General features: G+C 42.9%; 1 protein-coding gene across 2 annotated transcripts; it reads right to left on the bottom strand.

Moving 5' to 3' along the window:
- Positions 1-481: 481 nt before the first annotated feature.
- LOC120533252 (zinc finger protein 431-like) lies at positions 482-25,271 on the bottom strand. Of its 2 annotated transcripts, none has more exons than XM_039760044.1 (3): positions 25,201-25,271; positions 18,357-18,913; positions 482-3,518 (listed from the first exon to the last, which is right to left on the bottom strand). In XM_039760044.1, the coding sequence occupies exons 2-3, from the start codon at positions 18,871-18,873 to the stop codon at positions 1,594-1,596; spliced, it is 2,442 nt and encodes an 813-aa protein (XP_039615978.1). In that variant the 5' UTR covers positions 18,874-18,913; positions 25,201-25,271; the 3' UTR covers positions 482-1,593. The 2 variants fall into 2 exon arrangements, with proteins under 2 accessions (XP_039615978.1, XP_039615979.1); XM_039760045.1 differs by having other exon boundaries at positions 482-3,515.
- Between the last annotated feature and the right edge of the window lie 1,264 nt (positions 25,272-26,535).

Below are 26,535 nucleotides of genomic sequence, written 5' to 3'. Positions count from 1 at the left end.
TAATTCTTCATATTTATAATTTTACATGCACTCCGCGAGATCAGTAAACGTTGCAATGGTAGCCATTTATCTGCAGCACAGGCAGGTTGTTTGGCCTTTTCAGGCTCATGCTTTCAGTCAAATGTCGGTGGTGAAAATGGCCTCCTTGTGCTTTAAACTCCAGTACCCCAGAAATACTCATTTTAAGTATGGTTGGTGCTGAGAGAGTATGAAGAGAGCCCTCCGTCCGGTAATGATTGATCTCCACATGTAGTTTATCATTCCAAAATCATCTTTCAACCTTGGGATGCACTGCCTCTTTATATTATTAATGAGATTTCTGGTACGGCTCTTAAGCATTATTTACCACACACAGGACAGCAACATTGTTTCTTTTTGATGCGGATACTTGTGGTAGTGTTCAAATATGGCACCTTTGTAAGAGCTGTAAGAGCCATTTACCACACTGTGCATTCTCAAACAAAACAAAAATGGCATATTCTGAGAAAACACAAAGATCCTCTCCCAGGTTCATTTCTCTGATTGGACATCAAATTGCACACTTATTTGTATCACAAGGGAGATGCTGTAGGAAGGGTTGGCAGATTTAATTGCCTTGGAGTCAATATCGGTGGGCTGGCACCCTGCCCAGGGTTTGTTTCCTGCCTTGCACCCTGTATTGGCTGGGATGGCTCCAGCAGACCCCCATGACCCTGTAGTTAGGATATAGTGGGTTGGATAAAGGATGGAGTCAATATCATGGAGAACCACAATGTGTTGTGCCCACTTCAGGCTATCAGCAAGATGGCTGATCAATTTCCATCTGAGGAGAGTCTGGACGACTTCATCTAAGCACTCTATCTTCCAGGAGTGTAATTTGCAGTCCATCCTCAAAGGCTGCATAAAGTCCTCATGTGGTACCCCACATGATGAGGGTGATGAAGTTGGCACAGAATATCACTGGTACACAGCTTTCTTCTGGTCAGCTCCCAGATTCATTTCTCTGCATGGACATCAAATTGCACACTTACTTGTATCACAAGGGAGATGCTGTAAGGTGGGTTGGCAGATTTAATTGTCTTGGAGTCAATATCACGGACAACCAAAATGTGTTGTGCCCACTTCAGGCTATCAGCAAGATGGCTCATCAATTTCCATCTGAGGAGAGTCTGGATAACTTCATCTAACCGCTCTGTCTTCTAGGAGTGTAATTTGCAGTCTGTCTTCAATGCATAAAATCCTCACATGGGACCTCACATGATGAGGGTGATGAAGTTGGCACAGAATATCACTGGTACACAGCTTTCTTCTGGTCAGCTCAAATTCATGCACATAAAAAAAAGAAGACATGAAGACCACAGCCATCCTGAACAGTCACTTTCTCCCTCTTCTGCTCAAAACTATAGGCACCCTGACCACTAGGTTTACAGGTTTCATCCTCAAGTCAAAAGGTTACACAACTGTCACTTGTACTGACAACTGCACTGTTGTTTCTTGAATATGTGAAAGGGTGCAGTGTGTGCCACGCTCACATGAGTGACGCCACTACAGATTCATCGTGTTCATTGACTCTCCCAAAGGTGGACAGAAAAGACACTCGGATGCCGGAGATGATCAACAGATTGCTTGACTTTCTTTTGCCTTATGATCTTCTCCAGTGTGAATTTGAGCATGTTTCATAAGACTTCTCCGAGTACTGTATTGCTTGTCACATACTGAACAGCTAAAGGGTTTTACGCCAGTGTGGAATTTAGTGTGTTTCACAAGACTGTTCTTCGTAGAGAATTGCCTGTCACATTCTGCACAGGAGAAGGGCTCTCGGTTGTGAAATCGAATGTGTCTTGCAAGACTGCTATTGGTAGAGAACTGTTTCTCACATTGTGAACAGCAAAAAGGCTTTTCTCCAGTGTGAATTCTAGTGTGTCTAATGAGACTTCCCTTGGTAGAGAACTGCTTGCCACATTCGGTACAGCCATATGGCTTCTCTCCTGTGTGAACTGTCGAGTGTACTTTAAGATACTTTCTAGTGGCAAATCGTTTGCTACATTCAGGACAACAATATGGCTTCTCTCCAGTGTGAATTGTTTTGTGTACCTTAAGATAGCTACTACTTGAAAATTGTTTGCCACATTCAGAACAGCCATATGGCTTCTCTCGGGGCTCCTCTCCAGTGTGGATTTTAAGATGCACTGTTGTGTGTTTTTTAAGATGCTTACTAGTGGCAAATCGTTTGTCACAAATGGAACAGCAATATGGCTTCTCTCCAGTGTGAATTGCTTTGTGTATCTTCAGGTAGCTACTACTCGAGAAATGCTTGTCACATTCAAAACAGTGAAACAGCTTTTGTCCTAAATGAATTCTAGTGTGTCTTATGAGACTCCCCTTATAGTTGAATCGTTTGCCACATTTAAGACAGCAATATGGCTTCTCCCCGGTGTGAAGTCTTGCGTGAATCTCAAGTTGCCAACTGGCGATAAATTGTTTGTCACATTCAGGACATTGATACAGCTTCTCTCCAGTGTGGAGCCTTGTGTGCTTCCGAAGCCAGGCACTGGTGGTGAATTGTTTGTCACATTCAGAACAGTGATAAGGCTTCTCTCCAGTGTGAAGCCTTGTGTGCTTCCGAAGATAGGTACTGGTGGTGAATTGTTTGTCACATTCAGAACAGTAATATACCTTATCTCCCGAGTGAAGTCTTGAGTGCATCCGAAGAGAGCTGCTGGTGGTAAATCGCTTGTCACATTCAGAACACTGATATGGCTTCTCTCCAGTGTGAACTCTTGTATGAATCTTAAGATGGGCACGGGTGTAAAATTGTTTGTTACATTCAGAACACTGATATGGCTTCTCTCCAGTGTGAATTCTTGTATGGATATCAAGACTGCTTTTGCACAAGAATTGTTTGCCACATTCAGAACAGCCATATGGTTTCTCTCCAGTGTGACGTCTTGTGTGAATTTGAAGATGGGAAATGGTGGCGAATCGTTTGTCACACTGAGAGCAGTGATGCGGCTTTTCTCCACTGTGAAATATCCTGTGCATCTGAAGAGAGCTACGATTAGTGAATCGTTTATTACATTCAAAACAGCCATACGGCTTCTCGCCAGTGTGAAACCTTGCATGAATCACAAGTTGCCAGTGGCTGAAGAAGCGTTTGCCACATTCAGAACAGCAAAATCGCTTCTCTCCAGTGTGAATTCTTGCATGTTTGTTAAGACTACTTTGGCTGGAAAATTTTTTGCCACATTTAAGACAATACAGCTTACGCACTGCACAACTTTCCTTCCCTTTGTATTTAACTGTGCATAATAAGCGCTTACTACTTCTCCTTTCCTGACTGACCAATGAAGTTAATGATACCGCATTAAATACCGGTAGGTGAGTACCAATTGCGTCTGTCTTTGTTAGCCTCACCACAGGCACAGATGTACCCTTCAAAGGATCTGCTGCTCCATTTCCTGATCCAGATGTTATTTTCCTCATAGCCTCAGACGTCTGAGTGAACAAAGGTAAGGAGAAACCACCATCTTGTAAATCTGCTGAAATACAAAACGGGCATTTAAGTCATAATCATGCTTCAATACCCAAACTGGGTGAAACTAATCCAAATAGGAAGGTCATACATTTTTAAAGAGGATACAAGATTGTTATTATATTGTTATTGTTATTTACTCACTACAATACGTTACACTGATGACACAGTTCTATTTGTTGCTACAGGGTACACACTGTCACTCTCTTCTGATGGCTCAAAATCCTTGTCTGTTATCAAAAATACACAAAATATGGAGGCTCTGTGACCTCCAGTTGCAGATAAAGGACCAATTTAATGGTTCTTTGGTGCCATCTGTTTATCAACCCCTATCTTATAACAGGACCCCTCTTACTACGTTACTTGTGTTACAAAGTAATTTATACTCAAATCACAGTGAGAAGCTGCTACTTCAAAGAGGAAGGTACTCCATGCGGAGTCAGTGTCATCCCACAGCAATGATAATGGACTTCCTAAAAAAATATAAAGTTATTGCAATATGAACAGCATGCCACAATGCAGGACTATATGCAGCAAAGTGGAGGTTGGTGATGTTTCAACCAGATTTGGCGTAGGACAGACTAGCATTAGCCATTTTGCTATGCTTGGGCACACAAGACCTTTGTTAAAAGGCAAACTGCCAGTCATCACTCTTAATTGCAGCAAGAGTGCTGGTTTTCCCTCCACAATGTCTCTATGGAATGCAGTCTCTGATCTGATAAAACAATCAGTCACCAAGTAACACCCCTGAGAGGTCCTCTTCTGGTACCAGTTAAACATTCAGCTTGAACAAAGAGCCACAACTCAATGACGTTCAAACATAATGGACAAAACAGTCAACCAGAAGGAATGGACTGCTATCTACTTACAGTGGGTATAGAAAAGAATCCCCCCTTTGAGATTTCCCCCCCTTTTTTTTTTTGCTTTACAGCGTTAAATGAAAACACATAAACCAATATTTTTTTCTAGCTTTACTTACTCAATGCAATCTATAATGTCAAGTGAAAGATATAATAGCTACAATTGAGAAGAATTTTAAAAAATCAAAAACAAGAAATCCTGAGATTAATAAAGGATCACACCCCCTCCTCAACTCAATCAGGTGTAACTGCCCACCATTTCTATTGCAGACCCTGGTTACTGGTGTCCTTTCACTTGTGATCAATTGTAATCCGTGTGATTAGTGAAGCTGTTCCTGGAGCATTCATTCCCTTGCTTGGTAGTGCAACTGACAGCAAACAACTGACTATGGGTGGCAAGCCACTTTCAAAAGATCTCAGGAATAGAGTTGTGGACAGACATAAGGCAGGAGATGGATACAAAAACATCTCAAAGGCTTTATCAATCGCAAGGAACACAGTAAAGTCCATAATAAAGAAGTGGCAAGTGTTTGGTACTACTAGCACCCTCCCTGGATCCGACCGTCCCTCCAAACTGGATGGAAGAGCAAGGAGGAAACTGATGAGAGGCTACCAAGAGGCCAATGGCCACGTTGAATGAGTTTCAGGATTTGATGTCAGAAAGTGGTCACAGTGTGCATCAACAATTTCACAAGCGCTCCACAATTGTGGCTTGTTCGGGAGGGTCGCAAGGAAAAAGCCACTTCTCAAGAAAGGCCACATTAAGGCTCGTTTGAGCTTTGCCACAATGCACTTTGAAGATTCTGATGCCAAGTGGAAAAAGGTCTTATGGTCAGATGAGACCAAAATCAAACTATTTGGCCTCATACCAAACGGTACATCTGGTAGAAATCCAATGCAGCTCACCATCCACAACACACCATACCTACAGTAAAGCATGGAGGGAGCAGCATCCTGTTGTACGGGTGTTTCTCTGCCGCAGGGCCTGGGGAACTCGTTAGAGTAGAAGGAAAAATGGATGGGGCAAAATTACTGTCAAGTTCTGGAGGAAAACTTGTTACCCTCTGCCAGAAAGTTGAAGATGGGCAGAATGTTCACCTTTCAACACGACAATGACCCGAAGCACACAGCAAAACTGATCACACAGTGGCTAATGGAGAAAACAGTGAATGTCCTGGTGTGGCCCAGTCAGATCCCAGACCTAAATCCCACTGAAAATCTGTGGAAAGACTTGAAGATAGCAGACCACCAACGCTCACCATCCAATTTGACGGACTTTGAACAGTTAAACTGTAAAGAAGAGTGGACAAATATTGCTCAATCTAGATGTGCAAAGCTGATAGAGACGAATCCCAACAGACTCAAGGCTGTCATTAAAGCAAAAGGTGGGTCAACAAAATGACATTGACTTGGGGGGCTCGTGATCCTTTGTTAATCTCTGTATGTCTTGTTTCTGATTTTTTATAATTTTTCTGAACTGTAGCTGTGATATCTTTGACTTGGATGTTTGAGGATGCATTGAGTAAGTAAGGCTGGGAAGAAATATATTTTGTGTATGTTTTCATTTAAGGCTGTAAAGCAAAAATGAAATAGGAATATTTCGGGATATCGAACTGTTGGCCGTAAGTCTGCACCCCTATTACTTGCCCAGAGAGTTTGGACACGTGATTGTTGTTATTGTTTACATTCCCCCTCAATCGAACGTGGAGATGGCGAGTGACATCATCCATTCCGCAGTTGCCAAGTTACAAACGCAGCACACTGAGGCACTTGTGCTAATCGCTGGAGACTTTAACCATGTAACGCTGGACAAAACATTACCTGCCTTCTCCCAGTATGTGGATTGTAACACTCGTGGAAACAGGACTATCGACCTACTATATGCAAACGTTAAAGACGCATACAGTGCCACCCCGCAGCCTGCGCTTGGGAAAGCAGATCATAACCTGGTTCTGCTTCAGCCTCAATACAAACCAAGAGTGAGGGCGCTACCTACAACTACACGATCATTCAGGAAGTGGTCCCCTGAGGCAGAGCAGGCTCTGAGAGACTGCTTTGGAACTACAGACTGGGATATATTGCTTGGGGTCACATAGTGAGAACATTGAAGAGGCTGTTGAATGCACAACTGATTACATCAACTTCTGTATGGACATTGTAGTTCCAGTAAGAACAGTATGCTGCTATGCTAACAACAAGCCATGGATTACAAGTGACATCAAGGGCCTTTTGAACCAGAAGAAAAGGGCTTTTAAAGGTGGTGATCAGCATGAGCTCAAGTGCGTGCAGAAGGAACTCCGAGTCCAGCTCAGGGCGAAAGAGCAGTACAGGAGAAAGCTGGAGCAGAAGTTGCAGAACAACAGCATGAAGGAAGTGTGGGATGGGATGAAGATTATCACTGGCTGCAGCTCGAAGAGGGGTGCCGCCATCGAGACAGACGTGGAGAGAGCAAACCAAATGAACAACTTCTTTAATAGGTTTGATCACCTTAACCCACTCTCACCTCGGAGTACTGCATCCTCCAACCATCCTTCTGCTGATACCAGCATAGGTGAGACATCCCCACCCACAATTACAGCAGCCCAGGTGAGCAGAGAGCTGAAAAGACTTTGTGCCAGCAAAGCAGCGGGTCCAGATGGTGTATCGCCACGACTGCTGAAGGCCTGTGTGTTGGAACTGGGGAGTCCTCTACAGCGCATCTTCAACCTGAGCCTGGAACAGGGGAGAGTCCCAAGGCTTTGGAAAACATCTTGTATCACTCCTGTCCCAAAGGTATCACGTCCTAGTGAGCTGAATGACTTCCGCCTGTTGCTCTGACGTCACATCTGATGAAGACCATGGAGCGGCTGCTGCTTCACCACCTGAGGCCACAGGTCCGTCACGCCCTCGACCCTCTGCAGTTCACATACCAGGAGAAGGTGGGAGCAGAGGATGCCATCATCTATATGCTTCACCGATCCCTCTCCCACCTGGACAGAGGCAGTGGTGCTGTAAGAATTATGTTTTTGGACTTCTCTAGCGCCTTCAGCACCATCCAACCTCTGCTGACTGAGATGACTGAGATGGGAGTAGACTCACACCTGGTGGCATGGATTGTGGACTATCTTACAGACAGACCTCAATATGTGCGTCTTGGGAACTGCAGGTCTGACATTGTGTGCAGCAATACAGGGCGCCAGGGACTGTACTTTCTCCGGTCCTGTTCAATCTATATACATCAGACTTCCAATATGTCTCAGAGTCCTGCCACGTGCAAAAGTTCGCTGATGACACTGCTATTGTGGGCTGCATCAGGTGTGGGCAGGAGGAGGAGTACAGAAAGTTAATCAAAGACTTTGTTAAATGGTGCGACTCAAACCACTTACACCTTAACACCAGCAAGACCAAGGAGCTGGTGGTGGATTTTAGGAGGCCCAGGCCCCTCATGGACCCTGTGATCATCAGAGGTGACTGTGTGCAGAGGGTGCAGACCTTAAATATCTGGGAGTGCAGCTGGATGACAAATTGGACTGGACTGCCAATACTGATGCTCTATGTAAGAAAGGTCAGAGCAGACTATACTTTCTGAGAAGGTTGGCATCCTTCAACATCTGCAGTAAGATGCTGCAGATGTTCTACCAGACGGTTGTGGCGAGTGCCCTCTTCTACGCGGTGGTGTGCTGGGGTAGCAGCATAAAGATGAAAGATGCCTCACGCCTGGACAAACTTGTTAAGAAGGCAGGCTCCATTGTGGAAGTACAGTAGGACAGTTTAACATCTGTGGCAGAGCGACGGGCACTAAGCAAACTCCTGTCAATCATGAAGAATCCACTGCATCCACTGAACAGTGTCATCTCCAGACAGAGGAGTAGCTTCAGTGACAGACTTTTGTCACTGTCCTGCTCCACTGACAGACTGAGGAGATCGTTCCTCCCCCACACTATGCGACTCTTCAATTCCACCCGGGGGAGTAAATGCTAACATTAATTTTATTTTAATTTTTTTTTATTACTACTTAATTTAATATTGTTTCTTTGTATCAGTATACTTCTGCTGGATTATGTGAATTTCCCCTTGGGATTAATAAAGTATCTATCTACCTATCTATCTATCTAAACACAGGGAACTCCAGTTTCTGTAGGACAAGTTGCCTGAAGAAGAGGCCCGAGTTGCCTCGAAAGCGTACATATTGTCACCATTTTATTTAGCCAATAAAAGGGGTCATTCTGCTTGACTTCTCACTACATTCATAATGGCTAACACGGTACAACACCCTAGTACTAAATGTGACTTGAAGGTTTGAGTCATCAGGTATCCCATAATGCATCTGCAATGACCACGAGGTTCCTGCATGTCAGGTTGACTCTGCCAGGCGCCTGTGCCTTATTTCTGTAAAGTTTGACGCATCTGTTTGGTTTTGGTTTAATCATTCACTTTCTCAGTATCTTGTTGATGTGAGCTGCTTTGTTCTTCCTGAAACGGATGTGTTGCCTGATTATTTATGTATTAAGGCCATCTCATAATGTTTGGAAACACCACTTCAAGGCGGGTCTCAAATGCATGTCGTGAGTATAGAAAATCACGCACATATCAGTGGTAACGAAAGGCCTCATGTAAATTAAACACACAATGCAGAAGACACCTAAACCATAAAAACGGGAAAAAAATGTAGAACTTCCTAAAGTGGACACTGTAAATGTAGGCATTTCAGTATAAACTTTAGAATGTGGAGAAAGTCTATATTGAGTTAGAATTAAGCCCTAAGTTATAGACTACACGGCACCTCAAATAACGTGTAACAACAAACAACAGAACTCTGTACAAACAAACAAAGCCCTCAGACACCACGAGAAGTGGAAATTCACAAAGTCCTGTTGCATGTTCAGTCGGCGCCGACTGGCTGAAAATATAACTAAACTAAAACAGATGTGACGTTTTTGGCACTCAGAAATGAAAACACACATTTAAGAATGCTGGACAGCAGCTCGTGTCATGGTGTTTCTAAAAGATTCATGCTGCACAACCGTGATCAGCATAAAGCAAAGCAAATGGGTGACCACGGATCTCTTACGGAAGGTCTCAATACAACACAGGGGCAAAACTGGAATTATTTTCTGAAGAAGATTCTGATACGGTGATTTATTACTTTATCTGATATTGGGGCGGAGTGGCGGCTCTGAGGCTAGGGCTGGCAATCGGAAGGCTGCCGGTTTCAATCCTAAAAAATGGCAGAAGTCATTCCACTCTGTTGGGCCCCTGAGCAAGGCCCTTAAAGCTGCAATTTCTCATTTCTGGGGGTGACGTTAATCTGCAAGCAGGTCCTGAAACTTGCAGGGAAAACCTGGGGGTTGGTGACAGCATTGGCACTCCAGCCACTGTAACAAACCTCCCACTGTTCAGTGTGGTGCGGAGGTGTCACATGTTGCAGGGCTGCACTCCGATCTCAATCCGGGTGGTGTGCTGTGTGGTGGGTGCGGCAACTTGCTTTAATCGGCACCAACTTAACCCAACCATGAACAATATTATTAATGTGATATTTAAAGTGTTTATTGGTCATTTCTCTTGAAAGTGGTCCAGCATGACTGGATAAATTAGGACTGTTATTGACTATAAAATGGTGAAACCCCAAAGTATTACTGGAATGATGAGCTATGCTATATGGGCAGAGACGATGGCACTGACCAGAAAGCAGGAGACAGAGCTCGAGGTGGCAGAGTTAAAGATGTTAAGATTTGCATTGGGTGTGACGAGGACGGACAGGATTAGAAATGAGGACATTAGAGGATCAGCTCATGTTGGACGGTTGGGAGACAAAATCAGAGAGGCGAGATTGCGTTGGTTTGGACATGTGCAGAGGAGAGATGCTGGGTATTTTGGGAGAAGGATGCTAAGCATAGAGCTGCCAGGCAAGAGGAAAACAGGAAGGTTTATGGATGTGGTGAGAGAGGACATGCAGGTGATGGGTGTAACAGAACAAGATGCAGAGGACAGAAAAATATGGAAGTAGATGATCCGCTGTGGCGACACCTAACGGGAGCAGCTGAAAGAAGAAGATTAAGCTGGTTATTGCCAATTAGGCATCTTATACCCAGTTCTACATGGAAATGATTCTGCACCAGAGAAAGGGGTCTTTTTGCATGAACTTTCAATCTCTATTTATAAAAAGGTTATTTGTGGGTGGGATCTCACGTGGGGGAGGTGGACACTTCCAGACAGGCGTTTTATTGCCATAATAAAATGTACATTTCCGAGGTAATCGTTTCATTAATAAAAAATAATTCAGAAAGACATTATACACAAAACATCTCCTGTATTGCTTTTGACAAGAGTGACGATTGGCTTTAATGATCATTTGAGTAAACCAGATCAGTGCAGCTAAATGAAGACTGTTTACTGTCAATCGTTAGCCGGTCAAATAGGTCTTGGTCACATGTCTACAGTTTACTGTGCTAAATCTGTTGCAGGCTCTAAGACACTGGTGAGGCCTCCACTGGAGTCCTGGGTGCAGTTTTGGTCTCCAGGCTACATAAAGGACATCATTAGAGCTAGAAAAGGTCCAGAGAAGAGCGACTAGGCGGATTCAGAGCTACAGAGGATGAGTTATGAGGAAAGATTAAAAGAGCTGCGCCTTTACAGTTTAAACAAAAGAAGATTAAGAGGTGACATGACTGAAGTGTTTAAAATTATGAAGGGAATTAGTCCAGTGGATCAAGACTTGTATTTTAAAATGAGTTCATCAAGAACACGGGGACACAGTTGGAAAGTCTTTTTTATTTTTTTACACAAAGAACGATAGACACTTAGAATAACCTACCAAGTAGTGTGGTAGACAGCAAGACGTCAGGGACTTTCAAAACTCGACTTGATGTTATGTTAGAAGAATGAATTGATTAGGACTTGTGAGCTTTGCTGGGCAGAATGGCCTGTTAACATCTAGATTGTTCTAATGTAAGGTCTACTGGCAAAATATTCATATTAGACTTTTTGGAACATTAGAACACTCTAGATGAGAACAGGCCATTCAGCCCAACAAAGCTCGCCAGTCCTATCCACTTAGTTCTCCCAAAATAATATCAAGTCGAGATTTGAAAGTCCCTAAAATCCTACTGTCTACCACACTACTTGGTCACTTATTCCAGGTGTCCATGGTTCTCTGTGTAAAGACAAACCTCCTAATGTCTGCTCTATTGCCTCTGCTACTCTACACACATCACTGCAAGTGTGTGTTGTGTGTCTTTTTATAAATGTGAACTGCTGAAGGCTTTCTATGCAATGATACGTCTAATCAAATTATCATTGATGTCACTGCATTTCTTCTCTTCAGATGAACACTATGCGACTCTTCAATTCCACCCGGGGGAGTAAATGCTTTTTTTTTTTTATTATTACTATTTAAATTAATATTGTTTTTTTTGTATCAGTAAACTGCTGCTGGATTATGTGAATTTCCCCTTGGGATTAATAAAGTATCTATCTATCTATCTAACACAGAAGTTCAACCCTTTCTACCTTCTGGCAAGTTCCCCATTTCCATTTTCTTTCCCCTTTTCCATTTTCTAGAGGCACCCAATACCACCTCCATCTCCAATGAATCTTTTGGACTGTAATTGCCAGAATGGTCATCACTACTGTGAAAGCAGTCACATCTCAACACGTAACCCAAAGTCTGCATGTGAAAAGAAAATGTCTGCTGGGATTGTTTTGTTTGTTTTAAACTGGGGAACTTTGAGTTTCATGCACTGGTCAAGCATATTTCTGTCATTTTGTGATTAAACAGTGTGACAGGCGCCTGGCGTCCATGCCCAGTCGGGATGCCCCTGCACACTGTATTCAGGGGGAGCAGCCCTGAACAGTGCAATACCACCCCCTGGACGCTAGATGGCCGCCCCCCTGGGCTGGTGTAATGTTTCAGTTTCCCACAGGGTCCCCTGGGAATTGGAGTTGGGGGCAGCCCTGTTGGGTCCCACAGGTACCGCCAGGGGGTGCTGTGTTTGGGACTCCTGAGCCCCGTGTGGACAACAGCTTCATCACACCTGGAAGTGCCGCCGGATCTTGGTGATCAAACACCTGGGGCCTCATGTATAACGCCATGCGTAGAACTCGCACTATAACATGGCGTAAGCACAAAAGCCGAAATGTGCTTACGCACAGAAAAATCCAGATGTAGGAATCTGTGCGTACTCCAACTTCCACGTTCTTCTGCTACATAAATCCCGATCAGCGTGAAAACTAATGCTTGTGCACGCGCATTTTGTAACGCCCCAAATCCTCCCAGAATTACGCCTATTTGAATATGCAAATCAATATAAATCGCCCTTAAGCGCAGCCTTCTGTGAAAAGACAATGGGAAAAGCACGGGGAAAATATAAGAATTTCAGCAAATACCAAGTGGAGGCAAAGGAAAAACATACTATTTGTTCAAATAAACCGTAATATAATCAACAAAAGGAAGTTGATCGAGTGACATAGCGTGTTGGAGAAACTTGAAAGCTCACATCCACAAAATCGCACAGTGCCGGAAATAAAAAGAAGTCACATATCAAAGTTGCCGTGAAAAGAAGAGTTGTAAGCCCACTGTCTGAGTGTCATATGAAAGTTTATTAGGGTACAGAGAAAAAAGGCACACGGTGGGGAAAAAGCACGAAATGTCAACTTTAATCTCGAATTTTCCACTTTAATCACGTAGTTTATTTTGTCATTAGTAGAACATCATAAACTTCATCTTAAAATCGTTTAATTAATCAGTTTCTCAAATCACATCGTAATTAAAGTAGCATGTTAAATGCTTTGTTTTGTATTTGATCTTCTATGTGCTCTATGTGTGTGAATCACTACTTGCTTCTTAAACTGGCTCTCTTCCTCCAACTGGACACAGAGTCCATTACATTCGTGATATTACAGCTCTCTGAATAACTAAAATACTGAGATGTATACGTGATATCATTTTCATGATGATAGGAGTTAAAGCACGTTATTAAACATGTGTTTCACTTCGATGAAATAATTTATTGTCGAAATTTGTCGCTGCGTTTTTAGCTGTGTTGTTATTTTCTCTTTCTGTTTTATATTCAATATATGTTGGTGTAGCCGTCCTGCAGTCCTTGCTTTTCTTTCCCCAAGTAACCGATCGCCATACAATCAGCTCTGTAATAGAAGTTAAGCCATCTGTAAGCTTAGCGCCAATTCTACAAAACGTTTAAAGAACATTGAAATATCTTCGTAGTACATGTTTAATTAGTCTGTCCTTAAAGACACTCCCAGTGAAGAATATAGATTATTTAAATGAAGTTAAAGTTTTATCTGTATAATTTAATAAATATATTTTGCTGCATTTCACCTTAAAAATGATATCGTCATCATATGTAAATACGCGCTTTATAAAGTGGCCCAGGTTGTGAGATATTATAACTGTAGTGCAAGTTTACAGTGGGGTGATTGTACTTATAAGTACAAACCGTTCTACAAGGAGCAATTGATTGAGTGCATTTAAAGTTCTTGGGATTAAACTGTTTTGAACCGCGAGGTCTGTACAGGAAAGGCTTTAAAACGTTCTGCAGTGGCAGAGACAGCGTGTGCCTGATGCTGTATACCGATAATTCTCTTTCCGATCAGCTGCTGCTGTGATTCACACTCAGATACAGTGATATAAATACTCCGAGTGGTGCAGTGAGAGTAATATGGAAAAAGATGATCCGCTGTGGCAACTCCTAATGGGAGGAGCTGAAAGAAGAAGAAGAAGAAGAAGAAGTGAGAGTAACAACGCTAAAGCAGTTATGGTATTTGGAATACTATGGCTGTTCCCTGGACCATTATATTGTTACGAGTTAATTACAATCAGATGCATTACACTAATAAACAATATGTGGTTAGTTTCTGTGTATTTATAAAGCCGCGTCATGAAAATAATGAATAATCACACAAGAACAGTACCATTGCTTTGACGCTGGGTGCCGCCAGTTTGCAAAACGCAAAGAGAACTTGCGTACGACAAGGCATGAGGTACCGTGGAAAAGTGCGTGGCTTTAAGCCAAGTGTAGGTTTTATACACCGCGATTTGAACGTGGACAAGTTCTTGCACAACATTTCTGTGCGTACGCACCGTTTATACATGAGGCCCCTGGAGCACTTCCAGGTGACCTATAAAAGGGAGTCAGCAACCACCACTCATTGGCCAGAGTCAGGTGGAGGAAGACAAGGTTGTGAGGGAGGGCTGGTGGTGCCAGAGAAGAGTGTTTATGCTTGTGCTATACTGGTGTTTGGGACTGTGTTGTGGCTGGGGGGAGTACGGGGAAGACGTGCCCTCCAGCTGAAGAAGAATAAAAAGCCTTTTATTTTACACGTGCCTCCCGTGTCCAATCTGTGTCGGGTCAGGCGCTATATAGCAATTTTTACAACAGACATATTAAATGTGTTAAAAACATGTTATCAATGCACAAAAAGACATGTGTTTTGCATTCGCACAATGTGAATTAAGTCCAATAATGTGGCTTAACCTTCTACAGGGTGATTCTAATGGCCGGGGCTCCGAGTTTTGACATATTACTGTCTTAAAAATGAAGCAATCCAAACAAAATAAAGATCACAGTATTCCTGGATAAATGTACAAACAAGTGCGGCACGGTGCTCTTCTGTCGACGAGACATTGAACAGGAAATTGCTGTCATCACCCCCACAATGTTTGCGGATACCTTTGCCAATATGGAGCGCCATGTCGATCTGTTTAAGCAAGAAGGCGGCGACCATTTCCAACACCGAATGTGATTGGATCGTTTACACATCTATCAAAGTGTGCACTGCATTTCATTTGTTTCTATCGCTTCATTATTGCATGAGTAACGCATCATAACTCGGGGGCTCCACCTATTAGAATCTCCCTGTACAATAAGCTCAAAAGTTTACCGTTTTCAACTAAGCCACGGAACACACCGGATGATTTGGTCAAGTTGCTGAGGCTAAAAAGGGGGCTCAACAGGCTAATGAGTCAGGGAGAGTCGCTAGTTACTCCATCACATGGGCTTTGTGTGTGCTGACTTGGTCTTTAATGGAGTTAAGCACAAAGTCACATATGTATATCCTGTCTGCCATGCCAGGCCACATTGATGTCGTTTTAGGACTTGGTAAGAGCGCCATGATTGTTAAGTAAAGTCAAAGAGCTCAAAGAGGCCTGTACTTTCAGTTTTGTATCACTAGTTTGCAGTTCTGGATTCGAATATCAGGTAAGTGGCACAACAAATGTCAACATTTCACCACATCTGTACTTAATGCTAGACCTGGGCAATTTGTTTTCTCATTTAAATCAGGTATAGGTTTAAATGAAGTTTACTCCATACAAATGGTTAAGATGTACAATAGCAGATGTCTTTAATGAAGGACAATCACTCATCAGCGCCATCTAAATGGCAAAACAGATTTTAATTTGTTTCCAAACTGGAGTGTTCTAATGAACTGTCCCCCAAATGTAAGTACAGTGGCATGCGTGAGCCGAGGGGGTGATGGCCCCGGGCATCCATATCTTGGAGGGGGTGGGGCATCCAATCCAAAGAGTGTTGCTTTCTGGGAGAGCCCCGTTTCGACAAGAATTTTAATTTAACTCTTTGAGGGCTGAATATTTTTTCCAAAAAACTCAGCTTTCTGAAAAGCACACTGGTTTCACACATAAATCAACATAAAATGTCTGTTGCTATGTGCTGTGGCTGCTGTTGGCACCTGTTCGGCATCTCTGGCAACAGTGGCTGTGCAGGGGTGGCTCAATGGCCAGCAGGAACGCAAGGCAGGCCGGCTACCTCTCCGTCTTTGCACAGCAGGTGGGCAACGGTGGCAGTCTCCGTGTGACGCAATATGGTTTGTACCTTTTGTCATCATCAGTGGTGGTCCACCTAGGTGATCACTGCTGTAGGCGTATCTGCTACACAAACATGTTCAGCACCACAATGACCTGGGGACCGATAGGCTGATGCTGGTACCTCACTCTCGTTTTCCATCTCCAGATCACTTGCATCAAACTCAGAGTCTGACTCAGCAATCATACGCAACGTGTCCAGGGAGTATTTTGCTTTGCACATTTACGTTAGTCTTGCCACATGTCGCTGCCATTTTAGAGGCTGTTTGCTTTTCACTGCACGTGCAGGGAATCGAGGTCAAATCAACAAAGCTACGTAACTTTCCTTCAAGCAAAGAGAGTCAAACCGAAACATAGGGGTGAGTTTTGTCGCAGTTTACAGCCAATTACCGTCCTCTACTCCTGAATTTCAATAAAAGTTAACATCAGCCGCGAGAGAGTTAATATGAACACATTTAAACTATTATAGCTCATTCTCAGTGAAGCACTAGAAGTGCTCGCAACCAGGTCTGACCGGGGCCCTGCACAGCTTGGAAACATTGTGAAAACTATGATCATTTCAGGCACGGTGGCACAGTGGTAGCGCTGCTGCCTCACAGTTAGGAGACCTGAGTTCGCCTCCTGGGTCCTCCCAGCGTGGAGTTTGTTCTCCCCGTGTATGTGTGGGTTTCCTCCTGGTGCTCCGGTTTTCTCCCACAGTCCAAAGACATGCAAGTTAGGTGCATTGACGATCCGAAATTGTCCCTAGTGTGTGCTTGGTGTGCCCTATGGTGGGCTGGCACCCTGCCCGAGGTTTGTTTCCTGCCTTGCGCCCTGTGTTGGCTGGGATTGGTTCCAGCAGACCCCCCGTGACCCTGTAGTTAGGATATAGCGGGTTGGAGATAATGGATGGATGATAATTTCACATGGGACAGGAAATTGAACTCACGAGTCAAAGCCTGAATTTGGAAAATGACTAAATTACCCAGAATGCAATACATTCAAGCTAATGAGTATTGTGGAAAAATGGGAAATACCAATCACCCGAAGAAGGAGAAGAAGAAGAATGGCGGGAGAATCAGCAGGAGACAGTGGACTGATGGCACAGCAAGAAATGAATAGAGTTATGGTAGAGATTATGAACCGATTGAAAATGGGAATTGAAGACCGCAGTGTTCTTCCTCAAGATCTTGGAAACTGATTTTCATTTCTTCTGGAATTGCATTGAGTCACAATTGAAGATGGAAAAGAGAGAGAGATTAAAAAGAGGAACATTCAACAATTATATGATGAAATTATTGACTCTGTGGTGTTCCTTCAGAGCTGTGGTGGTGGTGGTGGGGGGGGGGTTCAGATTCAATTCCTCCTGATCCTAAGGATGCTCTCCAGTGGTGAGTACAGTTCGGAAGGGATGTCTTTCCCACGATTTGCATTGTGTACAGATTACTGCTTACCACTGCAATTTCAATCGCAAGTTGTGAAAGATCATTTTCAAAACTTAAATGAATACAAACTCATGCCACAAGAGCGTCTGACCAACCTGCCTTTAATCAGCATTGAAAAAGAATTTCTCACAGATGATGTAGTGAGAAGTCAAGCAAAATAACACCTTTGATTGGCTAAACTAAAAAGATTACAAAATGCAAGCTTTCGAGGCAACTCAGGCCCCTTCTTCGGGCGAGATGTAATCACAAGGTGCCATATTGCTTGACTTCTCAATACATTCATAATGGCTAACACGGTACAACACACGACTATCACAGATGATGTTAAAAAAAAAAAAATAAAGTAGTACAATTGTTTTCGGAGATGAAGTCTAATTTGGGGAAACAAACTTAAATGAATATTTACAGTAATTTGAATAAAGTGTTTATTTCTAACTTAATATGCCTTTCTTTATTATATTCATACAAATTCTTTACCATTCACTTTGGCAGCACCTCACCTTAGGGGGGCATACAATCAAGAAGTTTACCCCGGGCATCTTCTAGCCCCTGCATGCCACTGCTAGTCTCAGTCAAAATGGCAATTCCCAGCACATCAGGGGAGAATGGGATTTTAAGAAAACGATAAAGGCAAGCAGTGTTTTAACTTTACAGTGTAAACTCCAGAGACCAAAGCAAACCTGCATTTAAGAAGGAGGTGTTCATCAGTTAAAAACATTCTGTATATACTGTGTAGCACCTACCTGTTCCAGAATCACCTGACCCCGATGCTACTGCAGACCTTTTTGTGTCAAATTCCAAAGTTTCTGACTTCACCGGGTTAGAATGATGCTGTAGAGAGCTGCTGCTGCTACTACTGGGTGTGAAGTCTAATTCAGGATCCTGTGTGTCTGGATAAAAAGCCTGAAAGTCAGACTCGGATTTAAGGTCTTCTTCTTCCTTTATACCATTTATGACTTCATCCTTCCATACGTTGGAGATATAAGATGTAGACTCGGGGTCTGCTTTAATATCAACAGTCACCCTTTCATAATCCTCCTCTTTAATGCTGTGACTCACCTGCTGAAGGTAAGCAGTTTCCCACTCTCTGTCCTCTTCTTTAATGTCCAAACTTTTCTCCACGGTAAACATGGAAAGGAGACCCGTCTGCAGTAAGCGATTCTTCTCTTCTTCATCATCACACATCTCTTTTGAAACCCCCTCGTCACATTTATATCCCACATCTGGACATCCCTGGACAGGCAGGCACATCTCCTCCATGTTGTTCAGCTGTTACTGGAAATGGCAGCTTTTGTTGTCTCTGTAGAAACAGCAGAAGAGAGGATATGGGAATGGACTGTATTGGCGTGTTTGCTCTAATACTTTACATATGCCTCTGTGTTGGTAAAGTATGTCTCTCTATTAAAAAAGAAAGTCTTGAGATGAGACTATTGCCAAGAGATTGTTTCAAGTGACGCCCTCCTGTCAACATCTCACCTCTCATTGGTATGAATGCTTTTGTCCGACACACTTCCTGCACTTTCAGCTCTTATAAATTTTTACATCTTCCCCACCTTGAGTTCCCAATAAAAGAAGACTTATTATGTCCAAATCTTATTGAAGAATTTCATCCTGAAGGGTTATCAACAGAAGACATGAGTACACTGGCAATCCTAGCACCGAGAAATGATGAAGTCAAACCGATTTACTTGAAAAATGACGATCGGTTACACGGCAAATTGGTTAAATGCATATCAATAGACTGAATATACTGAAGTGATGATGCAGAAGATGAAAACAACAACTAAAATTATCACAAAGAATATCTACAACAGCGTCTGGTCTTCCATCAGCCAAATTACTGTTGAAAGAAGGCTGTATCGTAATGTTATTGCATAATTTATGTCTGAGTGATGAGCTGTGCAATAGGACATGATTAGTTGTATTCAAAATTGGTTGAACAATTTTGACATGCAAAATTTTAACAGGCGACAAGAAAGGCAATGTAGTACACCAAAGGAGATCTTGATATGCTATTCACATTAAAACATTCACAGTTTCCTGTTAGAATAACTTTTGCAAAGAAAATTAACAAATCACAGGGGCAAACATGCCAAAAAGTCTTTATTTATTAGAGAGAAACGAATGATATTCACTCATGGGCAGTTATACGTTGCATTGTCACGATGAAAGTCCAAACACAGAATCAAAATTTGATGGGAAGTTGACGAAAGGTTAATTCAAAATATTGTTTTTACTGAAGTTTTACAGTAAAAGTGTAAGTTTAAAAAGTATTTGCATGTTAATGAATGAAAGCATACAACACAACGAATACCTCGAACGCAACATGAAACAGAATTTTCTTTCAATTTATTATGTTTTACTCTTTTTTACTACGATTAATTTACTTTCTGTAATGTAAAATAGTTTGTTCTATTATGCATATGTACCAATTCCCATAAAAATAACAATCTGTTTAAATTCTACATCTGCTTCCCCATATGCAAATGAATGAGATGCAAAGTGGGTAGTGTGTAGTGCCCGCATGGGGGCTGGCAAGCAAAGTGAGCAGGGGGCAGAGCCCCCTAGTATTCCAAAGAAAAAGCTACAACGCAATCCATAAGAGGTTGTTATGCTTCCTTATTGAAAAATTGTATTCTTAAAATTGGTAATTTACACATACTAGAAAAGTATTATCCCCGTGTCTGCGTGGGTTTCCTCCCACAGTCCAAAGACATGCAGGTTAGGCACATTGGTGATCCTAAAATTCTCCCTAGTGTGTGCTTGGTGTGTGGGTGTGTGTGCGCCCTGCCCGGGGTTTGTTTCCTGCCTTGCACGCTATGTTGGCTGGGATTTGCTCCAGCAGACCCCTTGTGTCCCTGTAGTTAGGATATAGTAGGTTGGATAATGGATGGATAGAAATGTATTATAAGCACATAAGAATGTAAGCATTAAGATGCAAGAGTTTGGATTAAAAAGACTTAAGCCTATATATTCTTGATCATTTTGTACGAGCCAGAAGACACCAGCTTTTAGTAAGCCAAAGGTCAGACGTGCTAGAGAGCTGAAGAATGGGCCCCTTGCTTAGAGAAGGGAATGTCAACTCTTTGGCTGCAAATAGTGGGGGCAAGCGTTAAGATAGTAAGGGGAGAGAATAGTCCTTATTAAAACAGAGTGGGAGGGGGGTCTGACACCCCCTTAACTAAGAATTATTGGAGGATTCAATTAGAGGCAGGACTACAGCAATGGAATGCTAGATGTCAGATGAGAAAGAATAATAGCTGAAACGATAAGAATTGTAATAAAAGTAAAAGGCGCCCATTGCTGGGGGCTCATCGTTCCATCTTAAGTGAGTCTGTATGTGCGTCATACAATAAAGCTTAACTCTGCTGTCTGTACCGAGTCTCTGAGTGCCTTCATTCGGGCGGAGGACCCTCCTGCTGTGTCAGCCTGCTTCAACATCCTCTCCTCACCGGTCACAACTGACTAAGAGAGTAAGCTGGGGTCTCCCGAACAGCTAAGCTACCACAGGCTGGCTGTATACAAAGAGCAGAGACACTTTTTACCCTAACACATGGCCACCGGGAGAACACGGCTTAGTAGAAAGGTTCAAGAATTAACATCACACCGAGCAGGGACTGGTTTGTGGGTAGGTGGCTTGGCCTTTAAAGAGTACAAGGCCCTGTTGGTCCAAGGGGTGTAGGATTGGTATAAATGCGGGGCTCTCCAGAAGCACAGGGTCTCATTCCATCAATCGCATGCAGAGACCAAACCAGTTTAAAGTCTGACCCGCTCATAGTGAGCGAATGACAGCTTAAGCCTGCTGCCCAGCTTGTCTTGCGATTCTGTCTCAATGCCCGAGGCCTACAGATTAAGGAACAGTGAACGTTGGTTTGATCTTTTCAGAGTCACAAGCATTAAGTGCACTGAAGCCGTTGGCTGAATCTCCACACCCCAGACAGGTAAGTGAAATGAAGAGAAGACAAGGGTTGGGGTTTAGGTCTACCCAACAAAGAATCCAAGAGTAAGAATAGCATCACCCCAGGAACCCTACAAGGTTAAACAGGAGAATTCAGGAATCGATCAAAAACTTAACTTAACACCTTGGAGGCCACTCCATCACTCACTCCTCATGGCTCACTTCACGTCTCCCTTAAAGCAGTGCATCTGCTCAGGATGTCTAACAACACAGAGACCAACATGGCACAAACGTTCACTTGATGTGGCCTCACAAGTGTAGTTAACACGTTACCTTTCTTGACATCTCTACTGGAGTGAGCGCTATGCAGCCTAACAGTTTCTAACCTCCTTTAACTGCTTCTAGGCGGAAAGAGGTCCATTAGGACGCGCAGGTCTGTCTCATGAGATCATCTTTATATCTTCAGACGCCTCCAATACTCCTTATTCTCCTCTATCAAGCATGTAAAGCGCATCTTCTCTACTTAAACCAATGCTGTTGACTCAGCTGTAAACTGTCTGCTTAGATCTCGGCCTCTTGCAGACTGCTGACAAGTCTCTGACAATGAACTGAAGTAAAAGCTCCTGGACCGCTGTGGTCAAAACCATGTATGCCATTCCTTCAGGACACTTAAGCAAAGTCTCTGTCATCAATGAAGGTGACAATGGCTGCCCCATAGTCCTCTACTGTGATTATTCTGTGTTAACGTGGGTGGCTCTACCAGGAAGTTCATATAGTTGAGTAGGGTGTAATAGATGGTGGGTGTAAATAGTACAGTAAGGTGCAATAATGGCGCTTTTCCGCTGCATAGTACGGCACGACACGGTTCAGTTCAGCTCACTTTTGGGGGGTTTTCCACTGGGAACAGTACCTGGTCCTTTTTTTAGTACCACCTCAGCCGAGGTTCCATGCGCGCTGAACCGTTACCAAAACGTGACGTGTAAACTCTGCTGGTCACTGATTGGCCGGAGAAAATCGCCATTACTGCGTCACTGGCTATTCTTTTCTTTAAAGGTACAGACACGCGGAAGTTTCGAAAGTCCTCCAACCACTGAGTGTTTGTAAAACCGGGAACAATCACATCCCACCACTCTGAAGCACAGTTAAATGTCCAAACAGATGGTCTGTTGCGGCGACTTTTTTGCAAAATGTGGAAGATCTGTAATATACAGAATCAGCATTTTAATGTTACACTGGCAGTTAAGTTCATTTTATGCTTTGCAACAGTGATAAAAGTTAGCTAGTGATGTGCTTATTTTAGATGCTTACCCTTGCGCGTCGTCGAGCTAAAGTGTTGTCGTTGTCTGCGTGTTGTTGTAAAGTTCCACGGTGTCACGGCAGTAGAGGCGGCGCAACTATATAACGACACGTGAATAATCCCGCCCACTCTAAAGCGGTACTAAACTGCAGTCGAAACGCAAACCGAGCCGAACTGAGCCGAACCAAGGTGAGCTGTACTGAACCGTGCTGTGCCGTACTATGCAGTGGAAAAGCGCCTTAAGACAGCACACAAATGAGAATATAAATCTATATTTGACTTTACAGGTAGTATTCTATATGGAAGTGTGTGTGTGTGTCTGTCCGGCCCAGAAGTGAGAGTTGGAGTCGGGGTAAGGGCTTCACCTCAGAGGAAACAGAAAACTCGCTTAGCAGCTCATAACACAAGCGAGGCTAACGCGTCAGCCAAACGAAACCTCAGAAGGAAGACAAAGTCGCTTAGCCACTAACATCGGCAGAACGGTATCCCTTTTACTTTTCCTCCTACTGCTACTACACAAGCAAGGCGAGCACATCAGCAAAATGAATCCTCCTAGGACAGAGATGCCCAGAGTAGTTCCTTTCAATTATTGACATTTCAAATTTTTTACCTGACAATTTTAGTAGTTTGTAGGACCCCAGGCTTTTTACATCTTACACAGCTAGTGGTACATAAAAGGAAGAGTATAGATATGAATACTGACCAGCAAGTACAGATATAGAATAAGAATAAAGGGGATTACTTATTAATTTGTAATGTGCACTCTAAAGGGTTCCCTCCTGTTAATTTGTTAAGTCGCGTTATCTTTCAAAGTTATCCATCAAAACAGATGGCTTTGTTAAATTTCACCAGTGTTTTGCCTGGCACTACAGGTCATGAGTTTGCCTTGTCATGAAAACTTTTGACAATTGTGATGCTACTCATTGATAGCGAGGTCAGATCTAGGGGGGCTGCCGAGAGGGGTTATGTCCTCAAACCATGACGCCGACTTGTGATGACTGCTGCGGGCAGTAGTATTATTAAAGAGGATTGGAAAGGCTTGTCACTTGGGGGGCAATCAAGTGTAGGTATAACAGCAGATCACTATCTGTATGTGTGTATCTTTAATATTGGGAGGGGTTGTCAGTTATTTTGGTGGGGGCTCTTCTTGTGAAGTTTTTTTTTTTGTTTGGTGAATGAAGCAGCGTTGCTCAACAATAAATTTGTTTTTGCTGAAAACCTACTGGCGTGTCCTCCCTCAGTCCATAGACATGCAGGTTAGGTGCTTTGGTGATCCTAAATTGTCCCTGGTGTGTGCCCTGTGGTGGGCTGGCGCCCTGCCCAGGGTTTATTCCTGCCTTGAGCCCTGTTTTGGCTGGGATTGGCTCCAGCTGACCCTGTGTTAGGATATAGCCGGTTAGACGATGACTGGCTGACCTACTGGTGCCCCTTTGTCATTTGGAATTCTGGAGGAATATTACAGTAGCCCCCCAATGTTTAATATTTCTAACCACACCATCATCCTTCAGGCCCTGATTGGTAGCTGGACTAGTCCAAACGCAGACTTTTTTTTTTTTAATAATTAATCATTTTTAATATAGCAAATGAATGATGATGAATATTTTAACTTGTTAATGCAGAATAAATAAATGGTTTGCACAAGCTGTGGGAATAAGTAGTAGGCTCCAACCAAATAAGTAGCTATTTTCAGCCTGATCATTTATTTCCGCACGTCATTAACTCTGCGATGCCACTTCACTGGAAAGCTACAAAAATGCATCACACATAACCCAGTGGGCTCTAGTCATGTTTTGTACCGTTTATAAAACGGTCTTTATAATATTTAAAGAATTCGCTACGTAGGTTTTACGAGTTGGCAGACCATACGCATTCATAAAACTTCTCTTCTGCTCACACTAACTTTGAATCATTTGCTTAACCAGATGTTTGATAATCACGCCACTAGGGTTATTTGGCAGTTTGGTTTCTTTAAATGGGCGGACTAGCAATTGGCTCAAATTTTCTGGGATTCCGATTGTGATTGGGCTGCAGAGTGCCCGTCAAAACGTGGGCTCGCGAACACACATGGCGGGCAGTCATCCGACAACAGAAAGAAAAAAAGAAGGGTCAGTCTGCAGGTCCCACCGGCCGGCTCCACGTTAAAGCGAATCCCACCGCACTGCACACACCCTGAAGAAAACACCGCGAAGTGAATACAGGAGGAGAACAAAAAAAAAAATTGCTGCGTCTAAAAGCTGACACCCCAAGATCTGCAAGTGGTTACAAGTCCGGGTTAATGTGAAAAGCAGACCGGGACAATCCGCTGAGGCTCGAGACGCGCCAGGTATTTTTCTGATCTTCTGCACCTCTCATGTGGTCATTCTACTTTGTCGTAAATTTTATTACAACATACCTCGTCTCTTTCCAGCAACGTCTTCTCTACAAGGGCCCGCCGAATACAAGTGTCGCTACCCGATCCGCGTGCGCATGCGTATTGAAAGCCTACCGTGCCGAAAATAAATACTTCCGGAAATAAAAAACGTATCAAAATAAAAGTACGGAAGGTCAACACATCGATCCAGTCCGGGAAGACGTGGTTTTTGTTCCAGACACCTTCGGTTTTTAATGGGACGCTGAGCCTAATAAAGCAAGCCGCTCTTTAGGTCCTTTGTATTGAAGTTAATGTGGAAATTGCAAAACTGCTTTTGGTAGTTTTTATTAGAATGTAGCAAGCATTTATATACAGTATGCTGCATGGACTGGCGCCCTGCCCGGGGTTTGTTACCTACCTTGCGCCCTGTGTTGGCTGGGATTGGCTCCAGCAGACCCCGTGACCCTGTGGTTAGGATATAGCGGGTTGGATAATGGATGGATGTTGCATGAGGATAATTGTGTGTGTGTGTGTGTGTGTGTGTGTGTGTGTGTGTGTGTGTGTGTGTGTGTGTGTGTGTGTGTGTGTGTGTGTGTGTGTGTGTGTGTGTGTTAATCTTGATTATTAAGGATTACATCATCACCGTGGCGTTTCCTTCTGCTATTCCAGTGTTTTTCTTATTTAATTAAGTATTTGATACTAAACACCTCAGTGGGTCTGACGATGAAGGAGTTTCCAACCTTTCGGTTTTCAGCGTCGTTTGCCGCTGTGTTTGCAAGGCTAGTTGTTTGTTGTCCTTAAAAGGATAAAATTAAACGAGCAGCGGTGAGCAAATGGGGAAACCAAAACGGAAGTAATCGTTTAAAGTTAGAACAAAAATGAAAATATTTCTAAATGTCTAATCAATGGAAAAGTCACCCTACTGTGTTTTTCTAAATGCAGAATGATAGTATGGGAGAGAAAAAGGACCAGCTAATAAAAAAAGGAGATTAGTTAAAGTTAATATAACGCACTGATTGTGAAGCGGCGGGAACAAAGCCCTGCAGGTATACGGGGTCCTCAGGACTGAATCGGAGAGCCAACCGTTTATGTTTTTGGTTTTATGTATATTATAATGTATGCAGTTTGCAAAACAAATTAAAAATGCAACATGTTAAAAATGTTATCTAGGCGCTGAAGTAAACGTGTTACGTTACATGTAGTTTATGGTATATCCTTCTATCTATAGTATCTATCTATCCATCTTACTATTTATAAATAGGAATATCTATAAATAAATATAGATAGATAGACAGATATGTGTGTGTGTGTGTATACATGTTTGTATGTATGTATATATATATATATATATATATATATATATATATATATATATAA

The sequence above is a fragment of the Polypterus senegalus genome, chromosome 8, assembly GCF_016835505.1.
Source record: "Polypterus senegalus isolate Bchr_013 chromosome 8, ASM1683550v1, whole genome shotgun sequence".
Classification (NCBI taxonomy): Eukaryota; Metazoa; Chordata; class Cladistia; order Polypteriformes; family Polypteridae; genus Polypterus; species Polypterus senegalus.
This window is presented reverse-complemented; position numbering and strand designations above follow the sequence as displayed.

What these genes read in the sequence shown, in the direction of transcription:
- LOC120533252 (XM_039760044.1), bottom strand. Translation starts at nt 18,873, where the DNA reads ATGGAGGAGATGTGCCTGCCTGTCCAGGGATGTCCAGATGTGGGATAT. An exon ending in GTCAGGTGATTCTGGAACAG is followed by an intron (nt 3,519 to 18,356) that starts GTAGGTGCTACA and finishes TTTGTATTTCAG; the next exon opens with CAGATTTACAAGATGGTGGT.